Below are 26,339 nucleotides of genomic sequence, written 5' to 3' on the forward strand. Positions count from 1 at the left end.
AGGAAAATTTGAAAGAGAAGGGTAAAAGAAATAGTGTCTAGCGTCCCCAGATGTCTGCACCCAGGTTGGGTGTGAAGGAAAAAAGCACTAAAAACTGCCCTTCAGTGCTATCAAGCATTGATGCTGCCAAAGAGTGGCTCTCTGTATATTTCAAATAACAGGACCAACACTGGGCTTACAAAGTGGCAGGGAAGAGAGAAGCTAAATGTAATGAATGACAGGCTAAGGCAATCTAGACCAGGGGTAAGCAAACTTTTTAGACAGAAGGGCCACCAGGGGCCATCAAACTGCGGCTTGTGAGCGTGTGGCTCTGAAGTAAAATTAAAAATGAAAATAAAACTATCACAGTTTCATTTACAAAAATTCTAAAGGATATTATTCACATAATGGTGATGATGTAAAAATATATTTATGGCTCCCAAATAATTTTTAAATTGTTGTGAGGGACAGGATTTGCTCTCCCAGGGGTTGGAAAACTTTTGAGACAGAACGTACCCAAAGAGCTGCATGTGGCTTGTGAGCCGCAGTTTGCCGACCCCTGATCTAGACTATTCCCAAGGAGGGCTGGCTGCACGGCGATTTAAGTGAAACTCTGCTTGAAGGCTGAAAAACGCAGGCAGGAAAAGGTAGGTTTCCCACTCACCTTGTCCAAAGATGGGACCAGGGCGATGATTCGTCTTCAAAGGAGGTCTGAGAGAGAAAGAAGATGAAGGCAGGACAGGAAAAAGGAAGCTAAGCTCACACCTCCTGTGCGTGAGGAAGCCTGCGGATGTTCGGGCAAGGGGCTTTACAAACACAGTTGTCAGTGCCTGGAAACCCTGCCCTGCTTCGTGGTCCCCTTACCTGGTGTGCAACGCTCTGACCCCGGAAAGGCAGGGAGGGGCGAGGTGGGGCTCAGCTCTCATTCATAACCATGGGCAGGAGGGTGATAAACAGGCAAGCGAGCTCTGAACGTGGGTGACTGGGTGCCAGCCTGCTGATCCAATGCCACCGCCCGCTTTCTCTTGTCTCTGCCTCAGGGACACCTGTGGATGTGCCAGTCTCTGAGTAGATAAGAACAAGCTCATCAGCTAGGGAAGCAGTGTTCCTGAGCTGGAAGGTTCCCCTGGCTTGCGTCCTGCACCATCTCCCGCATCTACCCACCGAGACCCTTCCCTCTTTTCTGTCGTCTTTCCCTCACCTCAGGGCCATGGGAGAGGGAAAACACAAAAGCCCTGCGTGACAGAAACAAATCACAGTCTATCACCACCATCGCAAGCCGCCCACAGCCCTCGCTGTTAAATGGGCATTTTCTCTAGTGCGTGCCCCTTCTGATCTCGGCTCACAAGCCCCTTCCTGGGGGAGAGCTGTCCACAGCAGGCGAAGTGTACGGAGAATAGTGGGCAAGCACTGCACCTCTTCCCTTTCAGACTCTGGTGGTCAAACCGGAGGACGTGTATGCGATGAACCCGCCCAAGTTCGACCGGATCGAGGACATGGCCATGCTGACACACCTGAATGAGCCCGCCGTGCTGTACAACCTCAAGGACCGTTACACCTCCTGGATGATCTATGTCGGTGCCGACACGGGCAGTGGATTCTTGGGGCATTTGATGGGCTGGGGCGGGGATGCTTGTATGGGTGATGGGATTTGGAAAGACTGGTGCTTAACTAAGTTGTTGAACAAAAGAGGGGAAATAGGAAGAAGAGAGGGGAAGAGAAAGACGATAAGAAAACAAGGGATGAATGGGGTAGGAAGAAAACAGGCTGGAAAAAGTGGGGGTGGGGAGGAGGAAGAGTGAACACGGAGCGCAGGAAAGACCGCTCTGGGCCTTAGCCTTGTCACTCACCGGCTGTGAAACGGCCGGCTATGCTCCTCTTTGAGCCTTGCTTGACTCACCTATAAACCGAAATTATATCTTCCCTCCTTTACTAGTTTATTGTGAGGAAACGTAAAAAATAATAAAGGCAAAAGATTGTGTATATACATACATACACATACATATGTCTTTTTTTACTCTCCCACAGACCTACTCGGGCCTCTTCTGTGTCACCGTCAACCCCTACAAGTGGCTGCCGGTGTACAACCCCGAGGTGGTGGACGGCTACCGAGGCAAGAAGCGCCAGGAGGCCCCGCCCCACATCTTCTCCATCTCTGACAACGCCTATCAGTTCATGCTGACTGGTAGGTTTCCAAGGAGGAGGCCTGGAGTGGTGGGGCAGGAGCTGGACAGGGCTCGGGAGAGCCGCCATGTGGCCCCGGGCCTGCCCCACCTGGCCTGTGACCTCCACACAAAGGAGAGGAGGGAAAAGGCACTTAAAGAGGCAGAAAGAGGCCAGATTTCTCAGGGCCTTAAGACCCTGGTGAAGAGTTTGCACTAATGCCAGTATTGGTTAAACCATAAGAAACTGATATTTTTGTAGGCTGAAACCAATATTGAAAATTTCATTTGGTTCAACCTAATATGACCAGAAGCCACTGACTGGTGACAAGCCACTGGCTGGTTTTAAACAGGAGTTTAACCTCTCTGAGCCTCATTCTCAAGCTCCCACCTAGGACTAATCAGAGTATTAGAGGGAAGAGGAATTGTGCATTGAACTCTGACTGCTTGAGAAATGGGGTAGAACTGGGAAGCTCTTTTTATATTGCCATCAACTCTGTTTTATTTTTTTCCTCTGACAGATCGTGAAAACCAGTCCATTCTGATCACGTAAGTATCCAAGGCCTACGTAGAGCAGTTTCATAGCTGTGGCTCCATGTCCTCAATGCAGAAGGCAAAGGCACCACTTTCTGTATTCTGTTCTTTAGAAAGTATTTGGAACAAAATCTATAATGAAAAGATAGATTTGGGGATGGGCAAGAAGGTATGTGGAAGGCCTCCGAAACTGGAATTACCCATCCTTGGGTCTGCTCCACGGTAGAGTCTTCCCTCGGGCCTCTGCCTGTCTGTGTGGTCTCTCCCTTTTGTTTGGTAGGTGTGTGTCTGATGTGGCTCAGCATATGTCCAGGCCTCTGGGTGACATCCCGGGGAGCCTCCGTATACTAACAGAACTTGTTTCTTTCTCTCTCTCTCTTTTGATTGCTCCAAATAGCGGAGAATCCGGGGCAGGGAAGACTGTGAACACCAAGAGGGTCATCCAGTACTTTGCAACAATTGCAGCTACTGGAGACCTTGCCAAGAAGAAGGACTCCAAAATGAAGGTATGCTGAGAAAGAAGGTTTGCTTTGCTTCTACTTCTAACCTTTGTCTTAACTTCTGAATGAGAGGACAAAAGGAGGCAACACTTCCCTGCTTCAGGGAAAGGAGAACAGGCCAGGATTTGAAATCTTGAAGGACAGCCAGTTATCTTAGACAACCCAGTGTGTGGCTGATCATACAGGACCAGATCCTGTCAATTTTCTGGAAAGTAAGGCTCTAAGGCTTAACTAAGAAAGATTAACTTGGGAGCAGCTCAGAGAGCTTCTTCTTTTATGGCAGAATAACATACACTAATTTGAGAGAACCATAGCGTATACTAGGGGTGCCAAAAAATGTATACAAGTGGACACTTTGGTCAACGTTGCTCAAGCAGTAGTTCACTGTAATCAGAAGTGTCTGGACGCTGATGGTAACCACTTTGAGTGCCTCTTGTAATTGCAGAAGTCAAATGTGACTTGTATTCATCTTTTTTTTTTATCGGGATATATTGAGTATTACAATTTTAATACAGTTTTTCTTTCTTAAAATGTGTATACATTTTTTGGGTACCCTCTGTACTTGCCTTTCTAAATGAAAATATTACAACAGTTTGAAGTGAATACAACCTAACTGCCTGGAGAATCAAGGAGCTGAATGAAGCATTAAAGAAATTTTAAGGCAAGACACCCAACCATAACTAAATCAAACAAAATGGCAAAAGTGTTTTGAATGTGATGTGCTGACGATTTTGTTGGTCCTCAAATGGGAAAGTCTGAGAGGGAGGGACTGGCTTTGCCATAGACTGCCAGGCAGCAAGGACAGGCCGCAGTGACAGAGCTTGGAGCATTGCTTACTGTCCTTCTGTGGCTTCTTCCTCCCTTGATATCATGCATTAGGGGACTCTGGAAGATCAAATCATCAGCGCCAACCCTTTGCTGGAGGCCTTCGGGAATGCCAAGACCGTGAGGAATGACAACTCCTCCCGCTTTGTGAGTCTGAGCTCAGGACCACTGGGATTTTCTCTGTGGCCTACAAGATAAGCAGGGTACCTGTCCTCACGGAGGTCACAGTCCAGTGGGGAGAGAAAATGTAAGAACGAAACAAACCAACAAGGAACTTTCAGATAATGATACATTTATATAAAGTTTAATAAATAGGGTATGTGATAGAGTAAATGGGGTCACGGTCTACTGGAGATAAGGTTGTCAGAGAAGGCCTCTCGGGGAGTTGTCCTGTGAATCCCAAGATCTGCAGGATGAAGAGGGACAAAGGTCAAAGCAAGTGCACAGTCTCTGAAGTGGGAGAGGGCCTGGTCAAGTCATGGGACCTAAAGAAGGTTCCAGCAGCTGCAGTGAGGTGGGCAAGGAGGCATGCTATGAGGTGAGGGAAGAGGCGGAAAAACACCTGGTCACATAGGAGCACATAGGAGCATGAGAAGGGGTTTAGATTTTATCCAGAAAGCTACTGAAGGATTCTATAAGCAAGAAAGTGATATGGTTTGATTTGCATCTTGAAAAAAAAATCACGCTCTTACTTTGTTGATTGGATAGGGGTGGGGTGGTTTGGAAGCATTGTGATTAAAAAGGGGATGAAAAAAAGGGAGGCACATCAAACTGGACAGAGAAGAAGGGAGAGAGAGGAGGACATATTTAATTTCAAACTATAGGAAAATAAAGCTCCTATTCACATGACCCAGGAGACTAGTAGGAACACCTGGAGCCATGGTAGATGCTGGTCTCTCTTTTCCCCCGCAGGGCAAGTTCATTCGAATTCATTTCGGTACCACTGGGAAGTTGGCCTCCGCAGATATTGAAACTTGTAAGTAGATTATTGGGATCAGATGATGTCTCAGGGTGGTGGGAAGCAGTTTGGAAAACAGTCCTGTGTTTGTGTTCATAGATCTGCTGGAAAAATCAAGAGTGACCTTTCAGCTGAAGGCTGAGAGAAGTTACCACATCTTCTACCAGATACTTTCAAACAAGAAGCCTGAACTCATAGGTGAGGAAGTCCCCGATGGGGTTGGTCTCTTAGGCATTTCAGCTCTGATATCACTGGACCAAGGAGAGCTGTGCTTAGAGGTAGTGGCCTTGACAGCCCACGGAGGGAGTTTGTTTTAGAAATGGCATGTGGCTGCATGGACAGTGACATACCAATTAAAAAACAAAAACCAAACAAACAAGCAAGCAAGCAAACAAACAAACAAACAAACAAACAAACAAACAAACAGAAAAAACCCCGAATCCAATGGACAGCAAGATTCAACAGCTACCGAATTCGGCATTGGTCCTTTTGAACAACTAAGCATTTAATTGTCCTTTAGCGCCCCCTTGTGTTCTAATACAGAAACCAACCTTTTACCAAATGCCGTGAGGCCAATGCAAAACTCAGATGAACAATCAATCTACCCTGTGGATAGTCACCCTGCCCTTTCTTTGGTCTGCACGTAACTGAGGCCTCATGTCCACGGTCTTCTTTGCCCTTTGGCTGTGTTTGCTCAGCCTTCTTGTCCCAAACCTGGAAATAGGGGGCAGCTTTTCAACAGGTTTTGGAAAAACTATGATTGGTATTATACCAAACAACCTATGTTTCCCTCAATTTGGGCTCTTTCCTGACCCACACTCATACAGTCCCTATTAACTCTGCTGAACCTACATCAATGTGCACCATTTGCTTGCAAAGCTAGAGAATTTAAGTACTGTATTCTCTCTAAGGCTCCTTAATCTACATTACATAGGCAGGCTGCAGTCTTCCCTGGACTTGATATTCAGCCACAGCCTGAGTATCTTTTCAAAAGACAGTTCTAACTCTAAATTCCAGTTGGGTTCCAGCTGTGAAAATCTCAGCCCAGAACACAGGAGTTCAAATCCACTGGGTGGATGCTTCCTTTGCATCTCTGTGACTTCCTCTAACTATTCATCATTTCAGAGCTGCTGCTTATTACCACAAACCCTTACGACTACCCCTTCATCAGCCAGGGTGAAATCCTGGTGGCCAGCATTGACGATGCTGAGGAGCTCTTGGCTACGGATGTAAGTAGAACTGAGAGAAAGGTGAGGGGTGCTCCTCCTCGGTCACTGGGGTCAACCAAGTGACGTGCTGTCCTTTCAATGCCAGAGTGCCATTGACATCTTGGGCTTCACCCCAGAAGAGAAATCTGGACTCTACAAGCTGACAGGCGCCGTGATGCATTATGGGAACATGAAGTTCAAGCAGAAGCAGCGAGAGGAGCAGGCAGAGCCAGACGGCACCGAAGGTACAAAATCACCACAACAGGGTAGAAGCCAAGGTTGAGTGGCTGTTCAGCTGAGGTTGTCCGTTGCCTCTTTTGAAAGTGATTAATCCTTTTTCCATCTGGAGATGTGAATCTCTCTGGGGCTCAGACGCCTATAGGTACTGTTACCACCCGTGTTTGCTGAATCATAGAATGGTCACAGTGAGAAGTGACCAGGGCTTTCTGGAACCCAATCCTGCCTTTTCACAAAATCTAGCATGTTCTCCGAGTGACTTAGCTTCCATTGGCTGCATATAAGCAGTTTAGAGATATGGAATGTAAAACACACTGAGATAAACTGAGCTAAGCTTTGCAACATCTGGATGACTTTCAAAGTGGTTCTACTTTGCCAAGCATCAGGGCTTGCCCTTCATGATCATCTTTCTTTTCTTACCAGTGGCTGACAAGACAGCCTATCTGATGGGCCTGAACTCTTCCGACCTCCTGAAAGCTTTGTGCTTCCCCAGAGTGAAAGTTGGGAATGAGTATGTTACCAAAGGTCAAACTGTGGATCAGGTAAGCATCTGCCTCAAGGCCGAGAAGGGACGCAGATACACACCTGCCACTGCCTTCAGGCCCATCCGCTGATCTTTCCCAACAGGTTCACCATGCTGTGAACGCCCTTTCCAAATCAGTTTATGAAAAGTTGTTCCTGTGGATGGTCACTCGTATCAACCAGCAACTGGATACGAAACTACCAAGGCAACATTTCATTGGTGTTTTGGACATTGCGGGTTTTGAGATCTTTGAGGTTTGTGTTGCTTATATTCATGCTTTCATGTGGCTTTGATTGGGGGGATTGGTTTCCATGACCCTATAGGGGGAAGGTGTCAAGGGGGCCAACATGTCATAGCACCACGGCTTGTAAGAAAGCTGGATGGAGGGTGGATCAGGTAGAAGAGAATGTGGGAGGGTTTGTATTATTTTAAGAGAGGAGGAGACTTATGTCAAATGCAATTTTAAAGATAATTGTCCAATGAATGAAAAAATAAATCAAATGCAATTATTGATTTAGGGAGAGCCAGGCATATAGAGAATCTGTTACTAAGCCAATCATACAACATTTTATGTAAATATCTTATTGGTTCTGGGTTAGAAGCATATTACCATTCATCAAAGTATATATTTGGTGTCTGCCAGCTATAAGACATGCAGGTGAACAAACGATGGGCTTGTAGTCTCTACAGAAAGAGGAAAAGTGTAGTATATAAGGCAGACCGTGGTCAGTGCACAGGAGAGGCCCAGACCATGGGAACTCAGGAGACGGGGACACACCTTCCAGTTGGAAGTTCAGAGAAGACTCCAAGGGGGAGATATGATCTGAGCAGGGCCTTGAAGAATGTGAGCATATCTGAACGCATAAATGAGCTGGCTAGAGCCTGAGCAACAAGGAGGAAGGTTGATGGGCCTTTGATTTTGACCTAAGTCTAACTTTTCGTGGGACCATTATATTTTGGTATTAGTACAACAGCCTGGAGCAGCTGTGCATCAACTTCACCAATGAGAAACTGCAACAGTTTTTCAACCACCACATGTTCGTGCTGGAGCAGGAGGAGTACAAGAAGGAGGGCATCGAGTGGACGTTCATCGACTTTGGGATGGACCTGGCTGCCTGCATCGAGCTCATTGAGAAGGTATCCTATTCTATCCATTCAGTCTCCTCTCCTCGTATACTCTGCCACTCACCACTGCAGCTCACGTTTTCCCCATCTGCATTTTACCTTGCCTTAATCTAGCCTATGGGCATCTTCTCCATCCTGGAAGAGGAGTGCATGTTCCCCAAGGCCACAGACACCTCCTTCAAGAACAAGCTGTATGACCAGCACCTGGGCAAGTCTGCCAATTTCCAGAAGCCCAAGGTGGTCAAAGGCAAGGCCGAGGCCCACTTCTCGCTGGTGCATTACGCGGGCACCGTGGATTACAGCGTCTCGGGCTGGCTGGAAAAGAATAAGGACCCCCTGAATGAGACGGTCGTTGGGCTGTATCAGAAGTCCTCCAACAGGCTCCTGGCACACCTCTATGCCACTTTTGCCACCACAGATGGTAACAGACTCATTGGAGTACCTTGTAGTTACACTTTCTCTCTCCATTCAGTCCACAGGACTGAAACATCTGTATAGATCTGCTAACAGCAAGCACCATGTTTTACTTCTTTCAGCTGACAGTGGAAAGAAGAAAGTTGCCAAGAAGAAGGGTTCTTCCTTCCAAACTGTGTCTGCCCTTTTCAGGGTAAGAAAAATACAAGTTTATTTGCTTGCAGTTGGTTTAAGTCATCTCCAAATGAACAAGGGAGGAATTCCAAACTTGGTTTATTCAAGTATAGTAATGTGGTCTTAATCTGGTTACTGTCACTTAGTGAAGTTGAGTGAGGGGATGATGGTACATCCATGAGGTTTAACAAATGTAGGACTAGAATTTCATTATCATTTTGGATGGCCACAAGCTGAATTGGCTGGTCTGGGAGGTGAGTCCTCAGCACAAAATTTCTGACTTGCCTGAAGGACACAGGCAATAGCATCTCGCAGTGGGATTTGACACATCTCTTGAGTTGATTTCAGAGGGCATTTTGTACTTGGTTAGTCTCTGGCTCACTGTGAAGCAAAAGACTATTATATAAGTTATTTGCCTCCTCCTCTAGCAGTAGGACTATTAAAAGAAAGAATTAAGTAATTCCATCATTCTTTAGAATTCATAAGTTTAAAACATATATTTTATATTTCATTACAAGATATCTCTGTGTTTGTAAAAGCTGACAGTAAGCTCTCAAACTTAATCTTTTTCTTTTAGGAAAACCTGAACAAGCTGATGTCAAATTTAAGAACGACTCACCCTCACTTTGTGCGCTGTATAATTCCCAATGAAACCAAAACCCCAGGTAAGACACCTGCTGGCTCCCTAGATGGTGGTCCATTTTTAAGAAGCTCTGTGTGAAGCTGATGTTTCTTGCTTCTGTTCTCAGGGGCTATGGAACACAGCCTTGTCCTCCATCAGCTACGCTGTAACGGTGTCCTGGAAGGGATCCGTATCTGCAGGAAGGGGTTCCCAAATCGGATTCTCTATGGGGATTTTAAACAAAGGTGTGTCATAAAAATGTTCTATGATATTCTTGTTCTATAAAAATGTTCTATGATATTCTGGAACTTGAGACAGAGAAATACTGATGAAAACACCCATTTCAACAGAACAGTTATGGACTGCCATGTAAAATGAATAACCTATCACTTGGCCAAGGTATACATACTTCTTTCTTCCAGTTTTCTCAGAAGCTTATCTGATACAGACATGGCAGAAAAATGCCTGGCCTAAGATTTAGGAGGCCTACATTCTAGGCCATTATCTAGCAGTGTGATTATGGGCAAGTTTCTTTCACTCTCTGGACCTTAGCTTTCTTGCTTATAGGAAAAGAAGCCTGAATTGGATAATCTCCAAGGTTTGTGTTTTTGCTAATAGTCTCGGATTGTTTCTGTGTCTACCGTGGCAGATACCGAGTGTTGAACGCCAGTGCAATCCCTGAGGGACAATTCATCGACAGCAAGAAAGCCTGTGAGAAGCTGTTGGCATCCATTGATATTGACCACACTCAGTACAAATTTGGACATACCAAGGTAATGCATCAATTCCGACAGATGCTGGCCTTTAAGTTCCTTTTAGACTTCTCAAGCAAACTGACTCCTATCATCTTTCTTCCCTGTAAGGTGTTCTTCAAGGCTGGCTTGCTGGGAACGCTGGAAGAAATGCGCGATGACCGCCTGGCCAAACTGATCACCCGAACACAAGCTGTGTGCAGAGGGTTTCTCATGCGCGTGGAATTCCAGAAGATGGTGCAGAGAAGGTTGAGCAGGGTCTTTGTTCAAACATGAGCAGTTGGGGAGAGGTGGGGAGTTTCTCTCCCCAGAAATAACTGATATTTTGTTTTTAGGGAGTCCATCTTCTGCATCCAGTACAACATCCGCTCCTTCATGAATGTCAAGCACTGGCCCTGGATGAAACTCTTCTTCAAGATCAAGCCCCTGCTGAAGAGCGCAGAAACTGAGAAGGAGATGGCCACCATGAAGGAAGAGTTTCAGAAAACCAAAGATGAACTGGCCAAGTCAGAGGCAAAAAGGAAGGAGTTGGAGGAAAAATTGGTGACTCTAGTACAAGAGAAGAATGACCTGCAGCTCCAAGTGCAAGCTGTATGTGTTTAGAAATCTTTTCTGTTTTCACTTTCCTTCTAGATTTGATTATTTAGGAAAACTAGAATTTTGGTGCGATTTCTGCTTTTTAGTTGGGATGCTTCATAAAAAACTTCATATATAGCAAAATACTGGACTGTCACAAACTTTATCTCATTAAAGGAAATCATGAAATCACAATTCTTTTTTTAAAGGAAAGTGAAAACTTATTGGATGCTGAGGAAAGATGTGATCAACTGATCAAAGCAAAATTCCAGCTTGAGGCTAAAATCAAAGAGGTGACTGAGAGAGCTGAAGATGAAGAAGAGATCAATGCTGAGCTGACGGCTAAGAAGAGGAAACTGGAGGACGAATGTTCAGAGCTGAAGAAAGACATTGATGACCTTGAGCTGACATTAGCCAAGGTTGAAAAGGAAAAGCATGCCACAGAGAACAAGGTACTCTCTTTCTGGGTTTTTCCAGCTTGGCGTAGTCATTGCCAACCATATTGTAGCTCTTCTTATACTTGGTTATGGTTTCTTCTTAGGTTAAAAACCTTACTGAGGAACTCGCTGGGTTGGATGAAACAATTGCAAAGTTAACCAAAGAGAAGAAAGCCCTCCAAGAGGCTCACCAGCAGACCCTGGATGATCTCCAAGCTGAAGAAGACAAAGTCAATTCTTTGAGCAAAATCAAGGGCAAACTGGAACAGCAGGTCGATGATGTAAGTAAATACTGCTAATTGGCAGTCCTAGAACTTCAGGGTTGGAAGAGCCCCCAAGAAACCTCTGGTGCAAAGCATTTGTTCTCAAAGGGAAATGATGCCTTTTGCAGCTGGAAAGTTCCCTAGAACAAGAAAAGAAGCTCCGTGTAGACCTGGAAAGGAACAAAAGGAAGCTTGAGGGAGACTTGAAGCTTGCCCATGAGTCCATATTAGATCTGGAGAATGATAAGCAACAGCTGGATGAAAGACTCAAGAAGTACGCTCTACAACCATCGATTACAGTTTTGCGTGTTACTGGGTACTTTGTCTTCACACATTCTACATTTCCCTTCACAGGAAGGATTTTGAGTATTGTCAACTGCAAAGCAAAGTGGAAGATGAGCAGACCCTGGGTCTCCAGTTTCAGAAGAAAATCAAAGAGCTACAGGTAGGAGGCGTTCCGGATTTTTCTTTTACATGTGGGTCCCTCACAGCGGGCTGGGTGCTTTGTGCTATATAAGCCATTTAGAGCAAGTGGACATCACCATGGGTCTGCCTGCCTCAGTGGTTTCCTTTCTGCCAAGCTGACACAGCAGTGATGAATAATTTTTCCATAATTTTAAATAAAATACATAATTGAAGTATTTTGAGTCAACATTTAGTTGAATGGACAATATCCTGGGTTGATCACTGCAGGGGTGATGACCATGATGGGGCAGGGAAAATTCACATGAAAGGAAATTAGCAACATTCATATTTCTCTTGGAGAAGTTCCAGAATTGGTTTGTGTAATGGAAGTGGAAGCTAGCCTGTTCTTGACATTCAGAGTGAGTCACTCCGGGACTGATTGGCTGCCTCTCTAGGCTCGAATTGAGGAGCTGGAAGAAGAGATCGAGGCGGAGAGGGCCACTCGAGCAAAGACAGAGAAACAGCGCAGCGATTATGCCCGAGAACTGGAGGAGCTCAGTGAGAGGCTGGAGGAGGCGGGAGGAGTCACCTCCACCCAGATAGAACTGAACAAGAAGAGGGAGGCGGAGTTCCTGAAACTGCGCAGGGACCTGGAGGAGGCCACCCTGCAGCACGAAGCCACGGTGGCGGCCCTGAGGAAGAAGCACGCAGACAGTGTAGCTGAGCTCGGGGAGCAGATCGACAACCTGCAGAGGGTCAAGCAGAAGCTGGAGAAGGAGAAGAGCGAGTTCAAGTTGGAGATTGACGACCTCTCCAGTAACGTGGAGAGTGTGTCAAAATCAAAGGTACTTGGGTTGGATGGGGCCCAATGATTTCTGTTAAAGAGGCCTTTTCAGTCATTCAAATCTCAATGCTGACTTAATTGTCTCCTCCTTTTCAATTCTTTAGGCAAATTTGGAAAAAATATGCCGAACTCTGGAGGATCAATTAAGTGAGGCCAGGGGCAAGAATGAGGAAATTCAGAGGAGCATGAGTGAGCTGACAACACAGAAGTCTCGTCTTCAGACTGAGGCTGGTGAGCGATGGGAAATGGGAAGGAGCAACACCTCATGGACACCGAAAAGGGGCAACAGGTCAAAACTAAAGGGCAGTATTTGTTTTGGGGAAAAACAATTGGAATAACCTACAGAAATAGCCAGTCAATATATCCTAAAGGAGGAAAAGATTGAGAGTTCAGTGAAAACAAAACAGAGAGAAATAAACTAGAAAGAGAAGGGTCTCAAACTATCACCTGGTTCATACTCTTCCAAATTAATATAACCTTGCATCAAAAAGAGTCTATGGGGCCGGCCAAGTGGCTCAGTTGGTTAAGAGCTCGCTCAAGGGTGCGAGCTCTGAGCAACAGAGTCGCTGGTTCAATTCCCAGCCTGAGCTGAGCTGCCGCCCAGCTGCCAACAGGTGGCAGGATGGCTCAGCTAAAAAAACAAAACACAAAAAACAAGAGTCTAAATGGCAGAAATAAGACTAGAAATCAAGCCCCATGGTCTGTCTACTTCTTGCTGCACATAAATTCAGATTGTCCGCAGTCAAATGAAATGAAGTGTTTTCAGATTGTCTGCAATCAAGACTATACATAAAAGAATGTGGCTAATTTGTGTAGGTTCTTGGGGGTGTAATAAAAATACTGGGGAACATTATTTTGGGCTTTCACCTAGAAAATGTGGCTCCACCTAGCACTGGTCCTGCAGCCCATCATCACAGGTGGATCAATCCCTTGCTAGCAGACACAACCAAGACAATGAAGAAAAGAAGTTAGTTGTCACTTCTAAAATACTTTTGGGATTATAAAGCGTCCATAAGCCTCTCAACCCCTCCTTTTTTCTCTTGCCTAAATATAAGCATACGAACATGAGCTTAACATATTCACCCAAGAGTCTACCTTCAAATTATTACAGATATAGACCTTGGGAAATCAGTATTTCCCTTAATGACAAATTGACAAACAGCTGGAAATATCAGCCCCTGGAAGGTCTGATGGGAGCTTTTAGATGTTCCTGGTAATGTTTAAACTTACAGTTGTTCTCAATGGCCTTTATTGGCAAAAGTCACTCCACACTTCTAATAGTTTACAACAATACTTATCAGGTTGTGCTTTCACTTCCCTTTTCATGGACTCATCCCTTAACCCCTAAGAAAGGACCACTCTTATAATTTACTCTCTCCCAAGATCTTAGCAGAGTGTCTTAACACACAGTGAGAACTTGGTGAATGAATGGATGGATGAATTAATAAAACGAAAACATTTCCTCTGGGCACAGGTGAGCTGAGTCGTCAGCTGGAAGAAAAGGAAAGCATAGTATCCCAACTTTCCAGGAGCAAGCAAGCATTTACCCAGCAAACAGAAGAGCTCAAGAGGCAGTTAGAGGATGAGAGCAAGGTACGTCATCTGAGGAAATGCTTCCTAGATCTGATTTTCAAGTACCTCCTGCAGGAAGGAAAACCAGGACAATTTTAATTAGTAGGTGATGACAGCAGGCACGTACTTGGATAGTACCGCGCACATGGCATTAAAATATTAATCCCCTGGAGGCTCTTGTCTTTCTTGACTTTTTCAGGCCAAGAACGCCCTGGCCCACGCCCTGCAGTCCGCCCGCCATGACTGTGACCTGCTGCGGGAACAGTACGAGGAGGAGCAGGAAGCCAAGGCCGAGATGCAGAGGGCGCTGTCCAAGGCCAACAGCGAGGTTGCCCAGTGGAGGACCAAATACGAGACAGACGCCATCCAACGCACAGAGGAGCTGGAGGAGGCCAAGTACGTGAACTCTATTTACCTTTAGAAGAACTCGAACCTTTAAATGAGCATATGATAAAGGGCATTGACTTTAGAACTCCTTGGGAATGAATTTTCTTTTGTTACTAGATGTGTCCCCACCTCATCTATCTTTTAATGCAGTGCTGTGCCATTGGAGGGACCAGGCCTTAGCACATTTCCTTAAGATAAACAACTTCGATCTTGATTAGAGACAAGGAAGGTTGTTGACCATTGATTTTGAGCAGTTAGGAAATTCTCCTGGGCTTATGAAAGAAAACGGGTGCTTGAATCACAAAGAGTTGAAACTTAAATAGCATCTGCTCCTTTTTCATATTTTCCAAGGAAAAAACTTGCTCAGCGCCTTCAAGATTCCGAGGAACAGGTTGAGGCAGTGAATGCGAAATGTGCTTCCTTGGAGAAGACCAAGCAGAGGCTGCAAGGAGAGGTTGAGGATCTGATGGTTGACGTGGAAAGAGCCAACTCCCTGGCCGCCGCTCTGGACAAGAAGCAGAGGAACTTTGACAAGGTGTGGGGTTAGCTCTGTGCTAGCTAAACACCGCCATGTGGCGAGTGCCTTGTAGTCATGGAAGGAGGGGCCCGGGTCCCAGTCCTGCCTCTGCCACACTAGCAGTGTGACCTTGGGCAAGTCCCCGAACTTCAATGAGCTGTAGCTTCCTCACCTGCAGCTTCCCAAAATGAAATGAGGATGGGATGAGGTTAGAAGTCCCTTTCAAACATTGTCAGTGGAGACAAACCCATTTCCACCATGTTATTCAGCCTCAGACATTTTTCCTCCCCTATTACTACTGGTCTGTCTGGGCAATTGGCATGTGGGAATCCAACTTGGGTCCCACTGAGGTTTCTGGAAGCCCCCCTTTTGGTATGGCAGATAGGTTGTTTTGAACCAAAGTTTTAATGAAATATTTTAAAATACAGGGCCATTTTTATATTAGGAAAAGGGCCATTATGTCCAGCTCACTCCTGATCAATTAATGATCTGGAGTAAATTTATGGAACGAAATCTTGGTTTGTCCGATAATCAAGAACAAGGAGCTAGGCAAGAGAGACTGCTGAGTGCAGACCCAGCTCTAAGAGGATTTACCTTAACGGTTATATTTAATCAGAAGCCTGGAGGAGAAGTGTTAACAAATGGAGATACCTTCCATCCCGGTGTTTCAGGTGCTAGCCGAATGGAAAACAAAGTGTGAGGAGAGCCAGGCGGAGCTGGAGGCATCTCTGAAGGAATCCCGCTCCTTGAGCACTGAACTCTTCAAACTGAAAAACGCCTACGAAGAAGCTTTAGATCAACTTGAAACTGTGAAACGAGAAAATAAGAACTTAGAGCGTAAGCAGTTCAAAATCGTCTGAAATCTCCCTTGACACCATTGCCAGAGTGTGTGCTGAATTGGGCGTGATGTCAGGCTCACATCCCTACACGTGTCCGTTAATGCATGCACAGAAAGTGTCCATCATCCAAGGGGTTATTTCTGAGTCTCTCTCTATGCAATATCTTATCTCTAGGAAACAGCGTCCTTAGAATTATAATAAACTAATTAAAAAAGATTTAGTTGCTGCTTGCCATGCTTGGAAACCTGTGCAGAGGTGTTCAAAGTCAAAATTTGCTTCCTTACAGAGGAGATAGCAGATCTCACAGAACAAATTGCGGAAAGTGGTAAAACCATCCATGAACTGGAGAAATCAAGAAAGCAGATCGAGCTGGAAAAGGCTGATATCCAGCTGGCCCTTGAGGAAGCAGAGGTGAGCAGGACGCTAGGGAGGGAGACAGCGGCAGGAGCAGACACGGCATGGCGGAGCTCCCCCCAGGAGGCTAGCTGGCCCCACTCTGTGTCTTAATTTTTGCTCCTGTAAAATCACAGCCCTAAAACCTGCTTCTTTCCTATCAAATAGTATAACTCTGAGGCCGAATGAGATACTACTGTGAATTGTCTTAAATTCATTGGAGAAAAACGTTACACTAAAATAGGTCTAAAAATGAGATTATACAAAATTTTAGATGGATTTAAACTATCCATAAGGTGCCTTGTGCTCCTAAGAAATAGATTGTTTAAATGTTATTATTTTTTTATAGTATAATCTAAAATAAATAGCAATGAGACAGATTTTATTTCTGCACTGGAGATAAATTAGGGAGTTTTTATTTTAAAGAAAGTTTTGAATTGTAGAGTTAGAGTAACGAGTATTTCGTTGGAACCCTAAAGGGCAGTGTAGCAGGCTCTATACCATCACTGGTACTATTTCTAGTTTTTTGTTCTCTAAAGGCCACCCTTGAGCATGAAGAGGCCAAGATCCTCCGAATCCAGCTGGAATTGACACAGGTGAAGTCAGAAATCGACAGAAAGATGGCTGAGAAAGAGGAAGAGATCGAGCAGCTGAAGAGGAACTACCAGAGAACGGTGGAAATGATGCAGAGTGCCCTGGACGCGGAGGTGAGGAGCAGGAACGAAGCCATCAGGATCAAGAAGAAGATGGAGGGAGATCTGAATGAAATTGAGATCCAGCTGAGCCATGCCAACCGCCAGGCCGCAGAGACCCTCAGACACCTCAGGAGCGTCCAGGGACAGCTGAAGGTCAGAGCTCCCTGGTGGGCAACCTCTCCTGTCCTCAAAGACTCAACTAGGCTTATGGCCCGAATGCCTCAACTTCAACTAGACTCTTCCTTTTTTTCTCTGGCTAGGATACCCAGCTCCACCTGGATGACGCCCTCCGGGGCCAGGAGGACCTGAAGGAGCAGCTGGCGATCGTGGAGCGCAGAGCCAACCTGCTGCAGGCCGAGGTGGAGGAATTGCGGGCATCTCTGGAGCAGACGGAGAGGAGCAGGAAACTGGCTGAACAGGAGCTCCTGGATTCCAATGAGAGAGTGCAGCTGCTGCACACCCAGGTGAGGGAAGGGGGTGGCAGAGGGGAGAGATTTCCACCTCAGACCTGCCTGGGTAACATCTGTTCCTCTGGCCCTAGAACACTAGCCTCATCCACACCAAGAAGAAGCTGGAGACAGACCTCATGCAGCTCCAGAGCGAGGTGGAAGATGCCAGCAGGGATGCAAGGAATGCTGAAGAGAAAGCAAAGAAGGCCATCACGGATGTAAGTCTTTTCCTTCCTGCTCCTGTGAGGCTGCCCAGGCTGTTTCATTAAAGCCCCCTGCCCCCTCCCAACCCTGAGACAGCTCCCTGGGGGCACATATGGTGTGCATTCTGCTCCAAAACCACTGCCCACTTCCCTCAAACTCAGCGTGTCCCCTCTTGCACATTTAAAAGGTGGATATGAGAAATGAGGGAACGTAGGAAAAAAAAAGACTGGAAGGGATTGTATTCTGTCTCTTGTGCCCATGGAGAGGTATACTCTTCTTTCTTTAACATATGACTTATTGCAAATATAAAAATGAGAGCCTCGGGTGTCAATATCCCACCAAATTTCACCTCACATGAAGCCGGCTTTGTTCCCACCACCACCTAATTTTTGTGGGCCTTCTCCCTGTAGCCACAGCGCCATCTGCTGCCCGAAGGAGAACATTAAGTTGCAACTAGTTTGCTCTACTGCTGGTCCACGCACACCCTAATTCCCTAGAGGCCTTCTCTTAATCTCACTGTCTCCAAACCTGTGATGCTAGGTATCAAATCAGTCTTCTCTAAGTCTCTGGGTCCTTTGGAAACTATATTGGTGATCATGGTGTTAATGAAAGAAAGAATTTCCTTGGGGTGGGCAAAGATCCCAAGGAGGCCAGTTTCAGAAAAGGAAGAAATCATTTCCCATCCAGTCCTTGAAGGTTTCGTTTCTTAGGTTATTTTATATACCTGGTGTAGCCCTTCTCATATTCCCTTGTGGGAGAATGGACTCAATCATCTTTTCCTTTAGCGTGGCTCTGGTCCTCGGGGTGCCCAAGTTTTGTTAGCTCCGAGGTACTTGACCTTCATGTGCATTTTAGCAGGTATGATTTGCTTTTCAGGCGGCCATGATGGCGGAGGAGCTGAAGAAGGAGCAGGACACCAGCGCCCACCTGGAGCGGATGAAGAAGAACCTGGAGCAGACGGTGAAGGACCTGCAGCACCGTCTGGATGAGGCTGAGCAGCTGGCCCTGAAGGGCGGGAAGAAGCAGATCCAGAAACTGGAGACGCGGGTACTTGCAGGAAGAACCCCAGCATAAGCAGGGCTTTCCGGCTTCCCCCGTTGGTACTACAGCCCCAGACTAATTTCCCACCCACATCCCCTAGATCCGAGAGCTGGAGTTTGAGCTGGAAGGGGAGCAGAAGAAGAACACTGAGTCTGTCAAGGGCCTAAGGAAATACGAACGGCGGGTCAAGGAGTTAACTTACCAGGTAAGTAGAAAGAAACCCGGAGAGTCACTTTTTCTGTAAAGTGTAAACACCACCCGGGATTCTCTCTCCAGAATAAAGAAAGACACACTTCAGCCCCAGGAAATTGACCAGACCTCATTCAACTTTGCCCCCTCCGCTAGTTACATTCCTATGTTCTCACTTTTAGAGTGAAGAGGACAGGAAGAATGTGCTGAGATTACAGGATCTGGTGGATAAACTTCAAGTGAAAGTCAAATCCTACAAGAGGCAGGCTGAGGAGGCTGTAAGTCGGACATGTTTGTGATTTTAGAACAGCAGCCTGGTCGGCTTCTCAAACTGAACTCTAAGAGAGGAGCACGTTGATCTTACCTGCCTGGGCTCTTTGGTTTTAGGATGAACAGGCCAACGCTCATCTCACCAAATTCCGAAAAGCTCAGCATGAGCTCGAGGAGGCTGAAGAACGTGCTGATATTGCAGAATCTCAAGTCAATAAGCTTCGTGCTAAGACCCGAGACTTCACCTCTAGCAGGGTAGGTGGTTCCTATTGCACTAGATGGAGAGCAGCAGACGTGTGCTAGTTGGCCTGGGAAGAACCCACTGGGAGGTAGACATTTTTGAGCTGGAAGGAACCTTAGGGAACCCTCAACTTTAGAACTGCACAATCTTGGACTCAGGAAGGGAAAGGATTTGCTTAAGGTCACTTAGCTGAGAAGAGCCCCTCTAGAACCCAGGTCTGTACGTCGCAATAAGACTTAAACACCATCCTGAAAAGGAATGAACGTTTTCCCACCAAGATCTTTCAAGTGCCCTCTGCTGGTACTGTCTTCAGTCACTATGCAAGTAAGCAGATGCCTGTAGATAGGAAGTCCCAGTGCATGGGGCTAGTTCTCTCCGAGGGCCAGTTTTTCATGCTATGGGGTGAGCTCCTCCATGCATGCAATCATGTATTCTCATGAGGTTGAAAAATGATCCTGTGTCCTGCTGAAATACATAAGCAAGCAACTCGCTGATGCTCACCAGGAGAGGGAGCAAGAGGAAATGTGTCTCTGCCATGGGACGGACATAACTAAAAACCTTACATTCTTTGCAGATGGTGGTCCATGAGAGTGAAGAGTGAGAGATCCTTCTTCTGGGACAGGACAGAAAATATGCAAAATGTATATTTTCCTGGTTCCTGACCATTTTGCTTAATTTCCATCTGATTGCTTTTCACATGCAATAAACTTTGCTTTGTTTTCAATTTGGGGCGGTTTCATTGTATTTGTTTTCCTCTTCCCTGTGGGCAAATGGTTCATTGTTTGGTGATTTTTAATGCCTAATGTTGAAATCTCAGTAAGCAGATAGCTTGATAAATTCACTTGGTGTGTGTCTGTGGGGACAGGGAGAGATTGCTTTTGGTTAGCACTTGAGATTAGATCAGGAAGTAAAAATACCCCTAGGTTAACCACAGCTTTGGCAGAGGGAGGGGGAAGTGGGGGAGTTTGTGAAGAGTCATCTCTCAATAAGATATGAGGGAAACACAAAGGTTTAGTTTGGAAAACCCCACCTCAAGTTGAATAGATTATAAGGCAAGGGACAGTCCCCCCCTGCCTCCTCCTCCGCACAGACACACACATTCCATCATGCAACCTCTGGGAAGTTCATTGAGGAGTGCTCTAGGCAAGCACTGTGCTAACTCTTAGGGAATACACAGGTGAATAAAATAGCACCTCGTTCCTCCAGGAGTTCAGTGTAAATCTACCACTAAGTCTTTGGCTTTCACAACAAAAAAAAAATCTCACCCCTTACCCAGGGTACACCTGTCTTTACCTTAAAAAAGAGAATACAGCAGGAAGTCAGAATTAACTATCTGGCTGATCCGCTACTAGAAATAACATCCTCTAACCAGGGATTATTCGTTTGTTGTCATAATTAAACTTATCAGAAATAGTTGCCAAATTCCCTTCTTTATCCGATTCTAGATGATTAGGAGAAGATCAGTGTGACTCCATGGGAATTAAAGACCCAGGGGAGTTCTCTTTAGCACCCAACTCCGAGTCTAGAACCTCCTGGGCTTGTCACTTATAGAAAAGAGGCCGCTAATGATGTCAGATTTGGCCTATCAGTGATTTCAGATAATTCTGTCTCAAGGACCACGTTTCTTTGACTTGCTTTCAACACTTCATGGCAAAACTGTGACTGAAATGTGGTGTGTGTTCTGCGGTGGCCCTCTGTCACTGAGAGGAAATCACAGCAATGAGAACAAATCCCGTTCTGGCCCAGACCTGACGCTGGTGCAAGGGGCTGCAGTCCTTCAGAGCCTCTCAGAACTTAAAAGAACGGCTATAGAGTGTCTTTGGTGGAAAGTGGGTGACAGAGAAAGCAAGTGGAGTTTCTCGTTACGGAGGTATTCACATTGGTAAAGAAGAAACGAAAGAAGAACTGGAATATCACCATTTTTATATGAGTCATGAAGCCCAGGTGAATTATGACTACTAGTATCATTAAAATATAGACAACCAGACAGAATTCCTGCCCGACCATCTCACTTGGGCTTGGTCAAGCCTCTCAATGTGACCACCAACTTATAGGAAATGCAGGGGACCCGAGATAGAACCAATAAACTCCAGGATGTGAGGAATTCAACCAAACAAACCATGTAGTTTTTTCAATAAATAAATTGCAAGGCAAAGATATAAAAGGAATGGAATGGGGAACTATAGATTAAAAGAGACTTAACAGACCTGTCCACCAATTGTACTACATGGACCTTGTTAGGAAACACACACACACACACACACACACACACACAATTGGTGAAATTTAAAAATAGGCGGCGTATTTCATGATGATCTGGATTATCATTCATTTTCAAGGTATAATGGGATACTGTGATTGTTTTCTAAAATAGTCCTTGTCTTTTAAAAATACATACTAAAATACTTACAGATAAGAAATGAAGTGAGAAGGAGAGAAAGAAGGAAGGAAAGAAGAGAGGGTGGGCCATTTTTGATGTGAACTTGTTTTATAGAATTTCAGAAATAAAGAATTGATAAAAGAGGCCCCTGTTGCATTTTGTGCAGAATTTGGCCACAAACTTGAAAACCTCTGAGGCTGTAGAACCTGATATGTCCACTTAATCAGCAAAGCACGATATTTTACACAAAGGAGAAGGTGAGGAGTTGGGTTCTGACTTTATGAAGGATATAAAATGGAAAAATTCATTTTCTAAGAGTGTATATTGTGACCAACTTTGCCAGTGTTCGTTTATTCTATAAAGGAGAAGATACCCATGACTACAGAAAGTATAAGCCCTGTTGCTGAGGAGAAAAAAATGAAAGCACGGATCTCATTCCAAATAAGGACCTGCTGTGCCACCCAAGCAGCAGAGGGAAGCCTCGTCTGGGAATGGGGAGGAGTCGGAGTCGCTATTTACTGAACTCTTTCCACAGGCTCTCAGCATGCACCGCCTCATGTCATCGGTGCAACGACTCAGCAATGACAAGACAGGCCTATCACTTTACAGATGAAGAGACTGAAGCACAGGGTAGCTTGCTCAAGGTCAAAATGGCAGAGCTGGGATTCTCTCTAGATCCCATGACTCCTTTACACTACAAAATGCTGATGACCTGAGCAGCTGGTGAAAGAGACAGGAGAAACACCTTGAGGGGGTGGAGCATGGGGCAAAGGTGTGTTACAACTGGGCCAATAAAACTCAAACACACTTTTTTTCTTTTTGACTGTTGACTGTTTCTGTTAACTTCCTCCAGGCATTCCACTATAACCCTTCTTTTGCCGGCAGACCCAGCCGCCCTGTCTTCAGAGAGTCTCCCCTCAGGCCATTTGATCTTTCAGCAGGAGCTTGGGTCAGCGGTTCTCAATCTTCCTAATGCCTGCAACCCTTTAATACAGTTCCTCATGTTGTGGTGACCCCCAACCATAAAATTATTTTTGTTGCTACTCTATAACTGTAATTTTGCTACTGTTATGAATCGTAATGTAAGTATCTTTTTGTTTTCTGATGGTCTTAGGCAACCCCTATTAAAAGGTCGTTTGACCCCCAAAGGTGTCGCAACCCACAGGTTGAGAACCGCTGGCTTGGGTGCTCTTTAGCTCATTTGTGATATCTACTGGTTCTTTTCCACGAGTCCAAAAATAGGATGGCCAAAAAGGGTGAAGGGTCCCTCTCTTCGGGCTAACTTCTTTGGGTGAAATCCCACTTTTTCCAAATTAAGGGCCACTTTAAACTACTTTTCCTTTTTCTAAGTAGCCTCACTTTTATTTTTTTTAAAATTTCCTCCTGTAATTCTTATACTGTCCGGAAACCTCTGACTTTCTGAATTCTGTACTGAGCCTCAAATCTCTTAGCAGATTTCTATGTTTCATTACTTTTTGTAATTTTTTAATTACTCAATACATACACAAGCACAGGATTAAAAAAAAAATCTGTCAACTATAAAAGGAACACCAGCTAGGATGGTAGGCTCCTTCTTTACTTGGAATAGATGAGATCTTGATTGATGATTGGCAGATGACCCCCCCTCCCCTTGTTAAGGATATGTGAAGGACATAACTTCTAATAAGAGTAACATGCCCTTATGGGGGCAAACCGGTTGCAGTTTGCCACCAGATGGTGAGGGTAGCCTTTCCTTTCTCCACGCCTGCATCACCGCGACAGCTGAGAGCTTTAATAAAGCAAAATGTGCCTAGGAATGTGGGGTGAGGAAGCTGCCCAGAACACGGAGGTCTATTTCCACCCCTGCCAATAATCCCACTGCTAAAAACAGCCAAGGCTGAGAGGTTCTGAGGCTGCTCGCTGGAGCCCAGCCATGATCCGGTTACTCTGAGTGATGCCGAGACAATCCGGAGGCACTCGGGCCCTAGCGGGGGACCATCAGGAGCCAGGGGCCCAGGATGACACTGATTATTTTTAGCTAAGATGTTTTAGGCTTTCCATGGCAGCACAGAGCAAGAAGTCCCAACGCCTGGGCATTTGTGGGCCTTCTCTATGTTCTCTCAAATGAGATGTGTCTCTCCTTTAGGAGACCTGAGGAGATTCAGGGGAGCAAGTGATGGACACTCTTAAGCTGCCTTGGTCAAGAACCCTGACACCAGCTTACTGAGAGAAGGGTTGGCTTAGATACAGAAAATGGACCCCTGTTAGTGACAGAGGGCTACCCAGTGATCCAGGAATACAAAAATAAATGGGACAGGAACTTGAAGTTCAAGGACAGTTAAGGAAATATAAGTACTCAAATAATAATGATGAGAAACAAAACACAGAGTTAATGGGAACTTGAGAAGGTGACAGGATCACATGCTTTTATACTCCGAGACCAAAAGAAAGTCAATGCCTTTAGCAATGAGCACAGTGCTCTGTACACAGCAGGTGCTCAATTCATGTGTTGAACTGAATTCTGAGTAGAAAAAGTAAAGTGGTGGAGGAATCTGTGTGCCCATGGGGAAAATAAGCTCTTCCTATATTGACTTCTTGCCTCCGCCTATCAGTAATAAAGAGACACCAATAACCCAGAAGTCGTCCTTCACAAATGTGTGAGCAATCCTAACCATGAACTTGATTTTATTGACTTTCTGAAGCAATGGGTGTGGGCACAGCTGTTTGCAATTCAAACTGGCTCATAAGCCTGAGGAGAGAATCAAATATCAGAGAGGAGGCCCTTGGGGGTGGAGTGCTGCCCTGTGAAGACAGAACCTTGTCAGCTCATGTGCCCCGGCAGCCACAGCCTCCACCTCCCTCCAGCTTTACACTAGAAGTTCCAGGTCTGTGTTTCTTTACACATTTAATCACTCATATATCATTTACCAACTAGGAGCACAGAAATAGGAAATGGGCAAAGCAGAAGGCCCCAAGAATGCTAGACCAGGAAAAGGGGAAGAGAATGCCTGTTCTGAGGTCCCAAGGCACACAGTGGGGAGGGCAGGTGGGTGGGTGGAGGGACAGACAATTCCAAATGTGGCTCAGCCTGTGCTCAGGGCCAGATGAGCCTCCGCAGCAGCTGCGCCTATTTTGGGCCTGGGGTCTCTGTCCCGTGGGCAACAGGTGTAGTGACCTAAAGAATAAGGGTGCTTATTATCCAGGCATCCTGACATCATTCCAGGGGCAAAAGCCAGCCTTTCAAATAATGGTTCTCAGCCAGAAACATACAATTTCCTCCTTCTTTGCTTCCACGGCGGCCCACCAGCCTGTGGCCATCTGAGCCTGTCTCATCTCCACCCCACAGGCTTGCTCAGAAACCTGCAGGTTTCTGGAAGGCGGTGTGTTTGGGATGTGAGCCCCTCTCTGGGTTATGCATGTTCTACTCACAATTCACGGTCAGCTACGTGAGAAGCCCACAGAGCAGAATCAAGTCACAGAGGCAGAGAGAAGTTGCCCCTTTCTCAAAACCCACCCCAAGGCTTAGCGTCCGGTGCCTGACCCACTGTTCTGGGAAAGGAATGACAACAGCAGCTAGTTAGAAGAGCGTGCCTGCATGCTGCCAGACAATGTTTTAGGCAGTCCTCTAGCATCAAGTACCCAGTATCATCCTACCGCCATCCCAGGAGGCAGCAAGGCCGTCGACTTCACACGTGATGATCCCTGTTGGAAAGTAAATTAAAAGGGCCCGAGTTTTTACCTTTGTGAGTGACTTGATTTCAGTCCCATGGCAAATCCAGACCACAACAGGGTCTTACCTGCAGTGTAATGAGTGATCGATAAACACACACTGATTGAATTTGATGTGGCCACAATTAATCTCCCGTGGCCAAGGGTGTGCAGCCTCATGGGGCTCATTTTCACCTTTTAAGAGGTTCCCTGGGACATGGCAGAATAAGAGCCGCTCCCTTTGGGAAGATCGAACTTCAGCCTTGAGCTCAGCAGGTCCTGTTGCAATCTGAGGGAGCCTTAAATAGTGTCTCCTGCCACCTGTTTCTCCCCCCTTCTTCTGTGACCCCTTAGAGAGGGATCAGAGGGGAGCATCAGCCTGGAATCAGTCCTGTCAGCAATGAGTGACTCCCAAACTTCTGAACCCCCAACAGCTCCACAGCTGGGTTTCAAATTCCTGACTCTGATCCCAGGGACATTTCTGCTGCCTGAGTGGCCGAGTGCTGACACACAGTTAAGGCTCATTCCACCTGGGTTCCCTCCCATCCTTCTTCCTTTACACTCTGTCTTGTTTAATCCTGAATAATCGACTGCTTTTGTTTCATTATCTGGAATATGGGGTCGAAGATGAACGTGTCCCTCCCCCCCCTTTTTTTTGTGGCTCGAGCCATCTCTGTAAGGAAATATTTATAGCAGTTCCATGTTTTAAATCACCCTGAGCTCCTGAGATAAAAAGACAGTTTGAATATGAATCATTACTCTACAGCAAAAGGAAAAAACAATTTTGACAGGGCTCCTTCCTGCCTTTCATGGTTCCATTGAAACGCCTTTTGGAATTTTAAGGCTGGTGATAGGAAGATGTGGTGATTTACACGGTTCATAAGCCATTTGGCCAGAAGAGTGTATAAGGTTCAAGGCAACCCTATACACCCAAAGA

At 45.8% G+C, this 26,339-nt stretch overlaps 1 protein-coding gene and 1 long non-coding RNA gene across 3 annotated transcripts in view; one reads left to right on the plus strand and one right to left on the minus strand.

Annotated features, from left to right (window-relative positions):
• Positions 1 to 20,053, plus strand: part of LOC109389133 (myosin-3) — a 29,706-nt gene extending 9,653 nt beyond the window's left edge. Inside the window, exons 4-41 of the mRNA XM_019654432.1 lie at positions 1,410 to 1,553; positions 2,008 to 2,164; positions 2,663 to 2,690; positions 3,073 to 3,181; positions 4,055 to 4,147; positions 4,913 to 4,976; positions 5,058 to 5,156; positions 6,084 to 6,187; positions 6,273 to 6,411; positions 6,827 to 6,945; positions 7,031 to 7,180; positions 7,893 to 8,063; positions 8,166 to 8,472; positions 8,588 to 8,658; positions 9,217 to 9,304; positions 9,389 to 9,506; positions 9,911 to 10,034; positions 10,125 to 10,261; positions 10,349 to 10,604; positions 10,799 to 11,041; positions 11,131 to 11,307; positions 11,418 to 11,563; positions 11,644 to 11,734; positions 12,150 to 12,539; positions 12,643 to 12,769; positions 14,013 to 14,131; positions 14,310 to 14,506; positions 14,849 to 15,032; positions 15,686 to 15,851; positions 16,140 to 16,264; positions 16,786 to 17,094; positions 17,202 to 17,405; positions 17,483 to 17,608; positions 18,471 to 18,641; positions 18,736 to 18,840; positions 19,007 to 19,102; positions 19,212 to 19,349; positions 19,910 to 20,053. Coding sequence (XP_019509977.1) covers positions 1,410 to 1,553; positions 2,008 to 2,164; positions 2,663 to 2,690; positions 3,073 to 3,181; positions 4,055 to 4,147; positions 4,913 to 4,976; positions 5,058 to 5,156; positions 6,084 to 6,187; positions 6,273 to 6,411; positions 6,827 to 6,945; positions 7,031 to 7,180; positions 7,893 to 8,063; positions 8,166 to 8,472; positions 8,588 to 8,658; positions 9,217 to 9,304; positions 9,389 to 9,506; positions 9,911 to 10,034; positions 10,125 to 10,261; positions 10,349 to 10,604; positions 10,799 to 11,041; positions 11,131 to 11,307; positions 11,418 to 11,563; positions 11,644 to 11,734; positions 12,150 to 12,539; positions 12,643 to 12,769; positions 14,013 to 14,131; positions 14,310 to 14,506; positions 14,849 to 15,032; positions 15,686 to 15,851; positions 16,140 to 16,264; positions 16,786 to 17,094; positions 17,202 to 17,405; positions 17,483 to 17,608; positions 18,471 to 18,641; positions 18,736 to 18,840; positions 19,007 to 19,102; positions 19,212 to 19,349; positions 19,910 to 19,936 — 5,619 coding nt within the window. The 3' untranslated portion in view covers positions 19,937 to 20,053. The remainder of the gene's footprint in view (positions 1 to 1,409; positions 1,554 to 2,007; positions 2,165 to 2,662; positions 2,691 to 3,072; positions 3,182 to 4,054; positions 4,148 to 4,912; positions 4,977 to 5,057; positions 5,157 to 6,083; positions 6,188 to 6,272; positions 6,412 to 6,826; positions 6,946 to 7,030; positions 7,181 to 7,892; positions 8,064 to 8,165; positions 8,473 to 8,587; positions 8,659 to 9,216; positions 9,305 to 9,388; positions 9,507 to 9,910; positions 10,035 to 10,124; positions 10,262 to 10,348; positions 10,605 to 10,798; positions 11,042 to 11,130; positions 11,308 to 11,417; positions 11,564 to 11,643; positions 11,735 to 12,149; positions 12,540 to 12,642; positions 12,770 to 14,012; positions 14,132 to 14,309; positions 14,507 to 14,848; positions 15,033 to 15,685; positions 15,852 to 16,139; positions 16,265 to 16,785; positions 17,095 to 17,201; positions 17,406 to 17,482; positions 17,609 to 18,470; positions 18,642 to 18,735; positions 18,841 to 19,006; positions 19,103 to 19,211; positions 19,350 to 19,909) is intronic.
• Positions 4,321 to 25,760, minus strand: LOC109389134 (uncharacterized). Of its 2 annotated transcripts, none has more exons than XR_002125351.1 (4): positions 25,492 to 25,760; positions 25,349 to 25,396; positions 4,872 to 5,059; positions 4,321 to 4,406 (listed from the first exon to the last, which is right to left on the minus strand). It is a non-coding gene; the product is annotated as an uncharacterized LOC109389134 (long non-coding RNA). The 2 variants fall into 2 exon arrangements; XR_002125350.1 differs by having other exon boundaries at positions 4,872 to 5,062.
• Between the last annotated feature and the right edge of the window lie 579 nt (positions 25,761 to 26,339).

This window comes from Hipposideros armiger, unplaced genomic scaffold (assembly GCF_001890085.2).
Source record: "Hipposideros armiger isolate ML-2016 unplaced genomic scaffold, ASM189008v1 scaffold_222, whole genome shotgun sequence".
Classification (NCBI taxonomy): domain Eukaryota; kingdom Metazoa; phylum Chordata; class Mammalia; order Chiroptera; family Hipposideridae; genus Hipposideros; species Hipposideros armiger.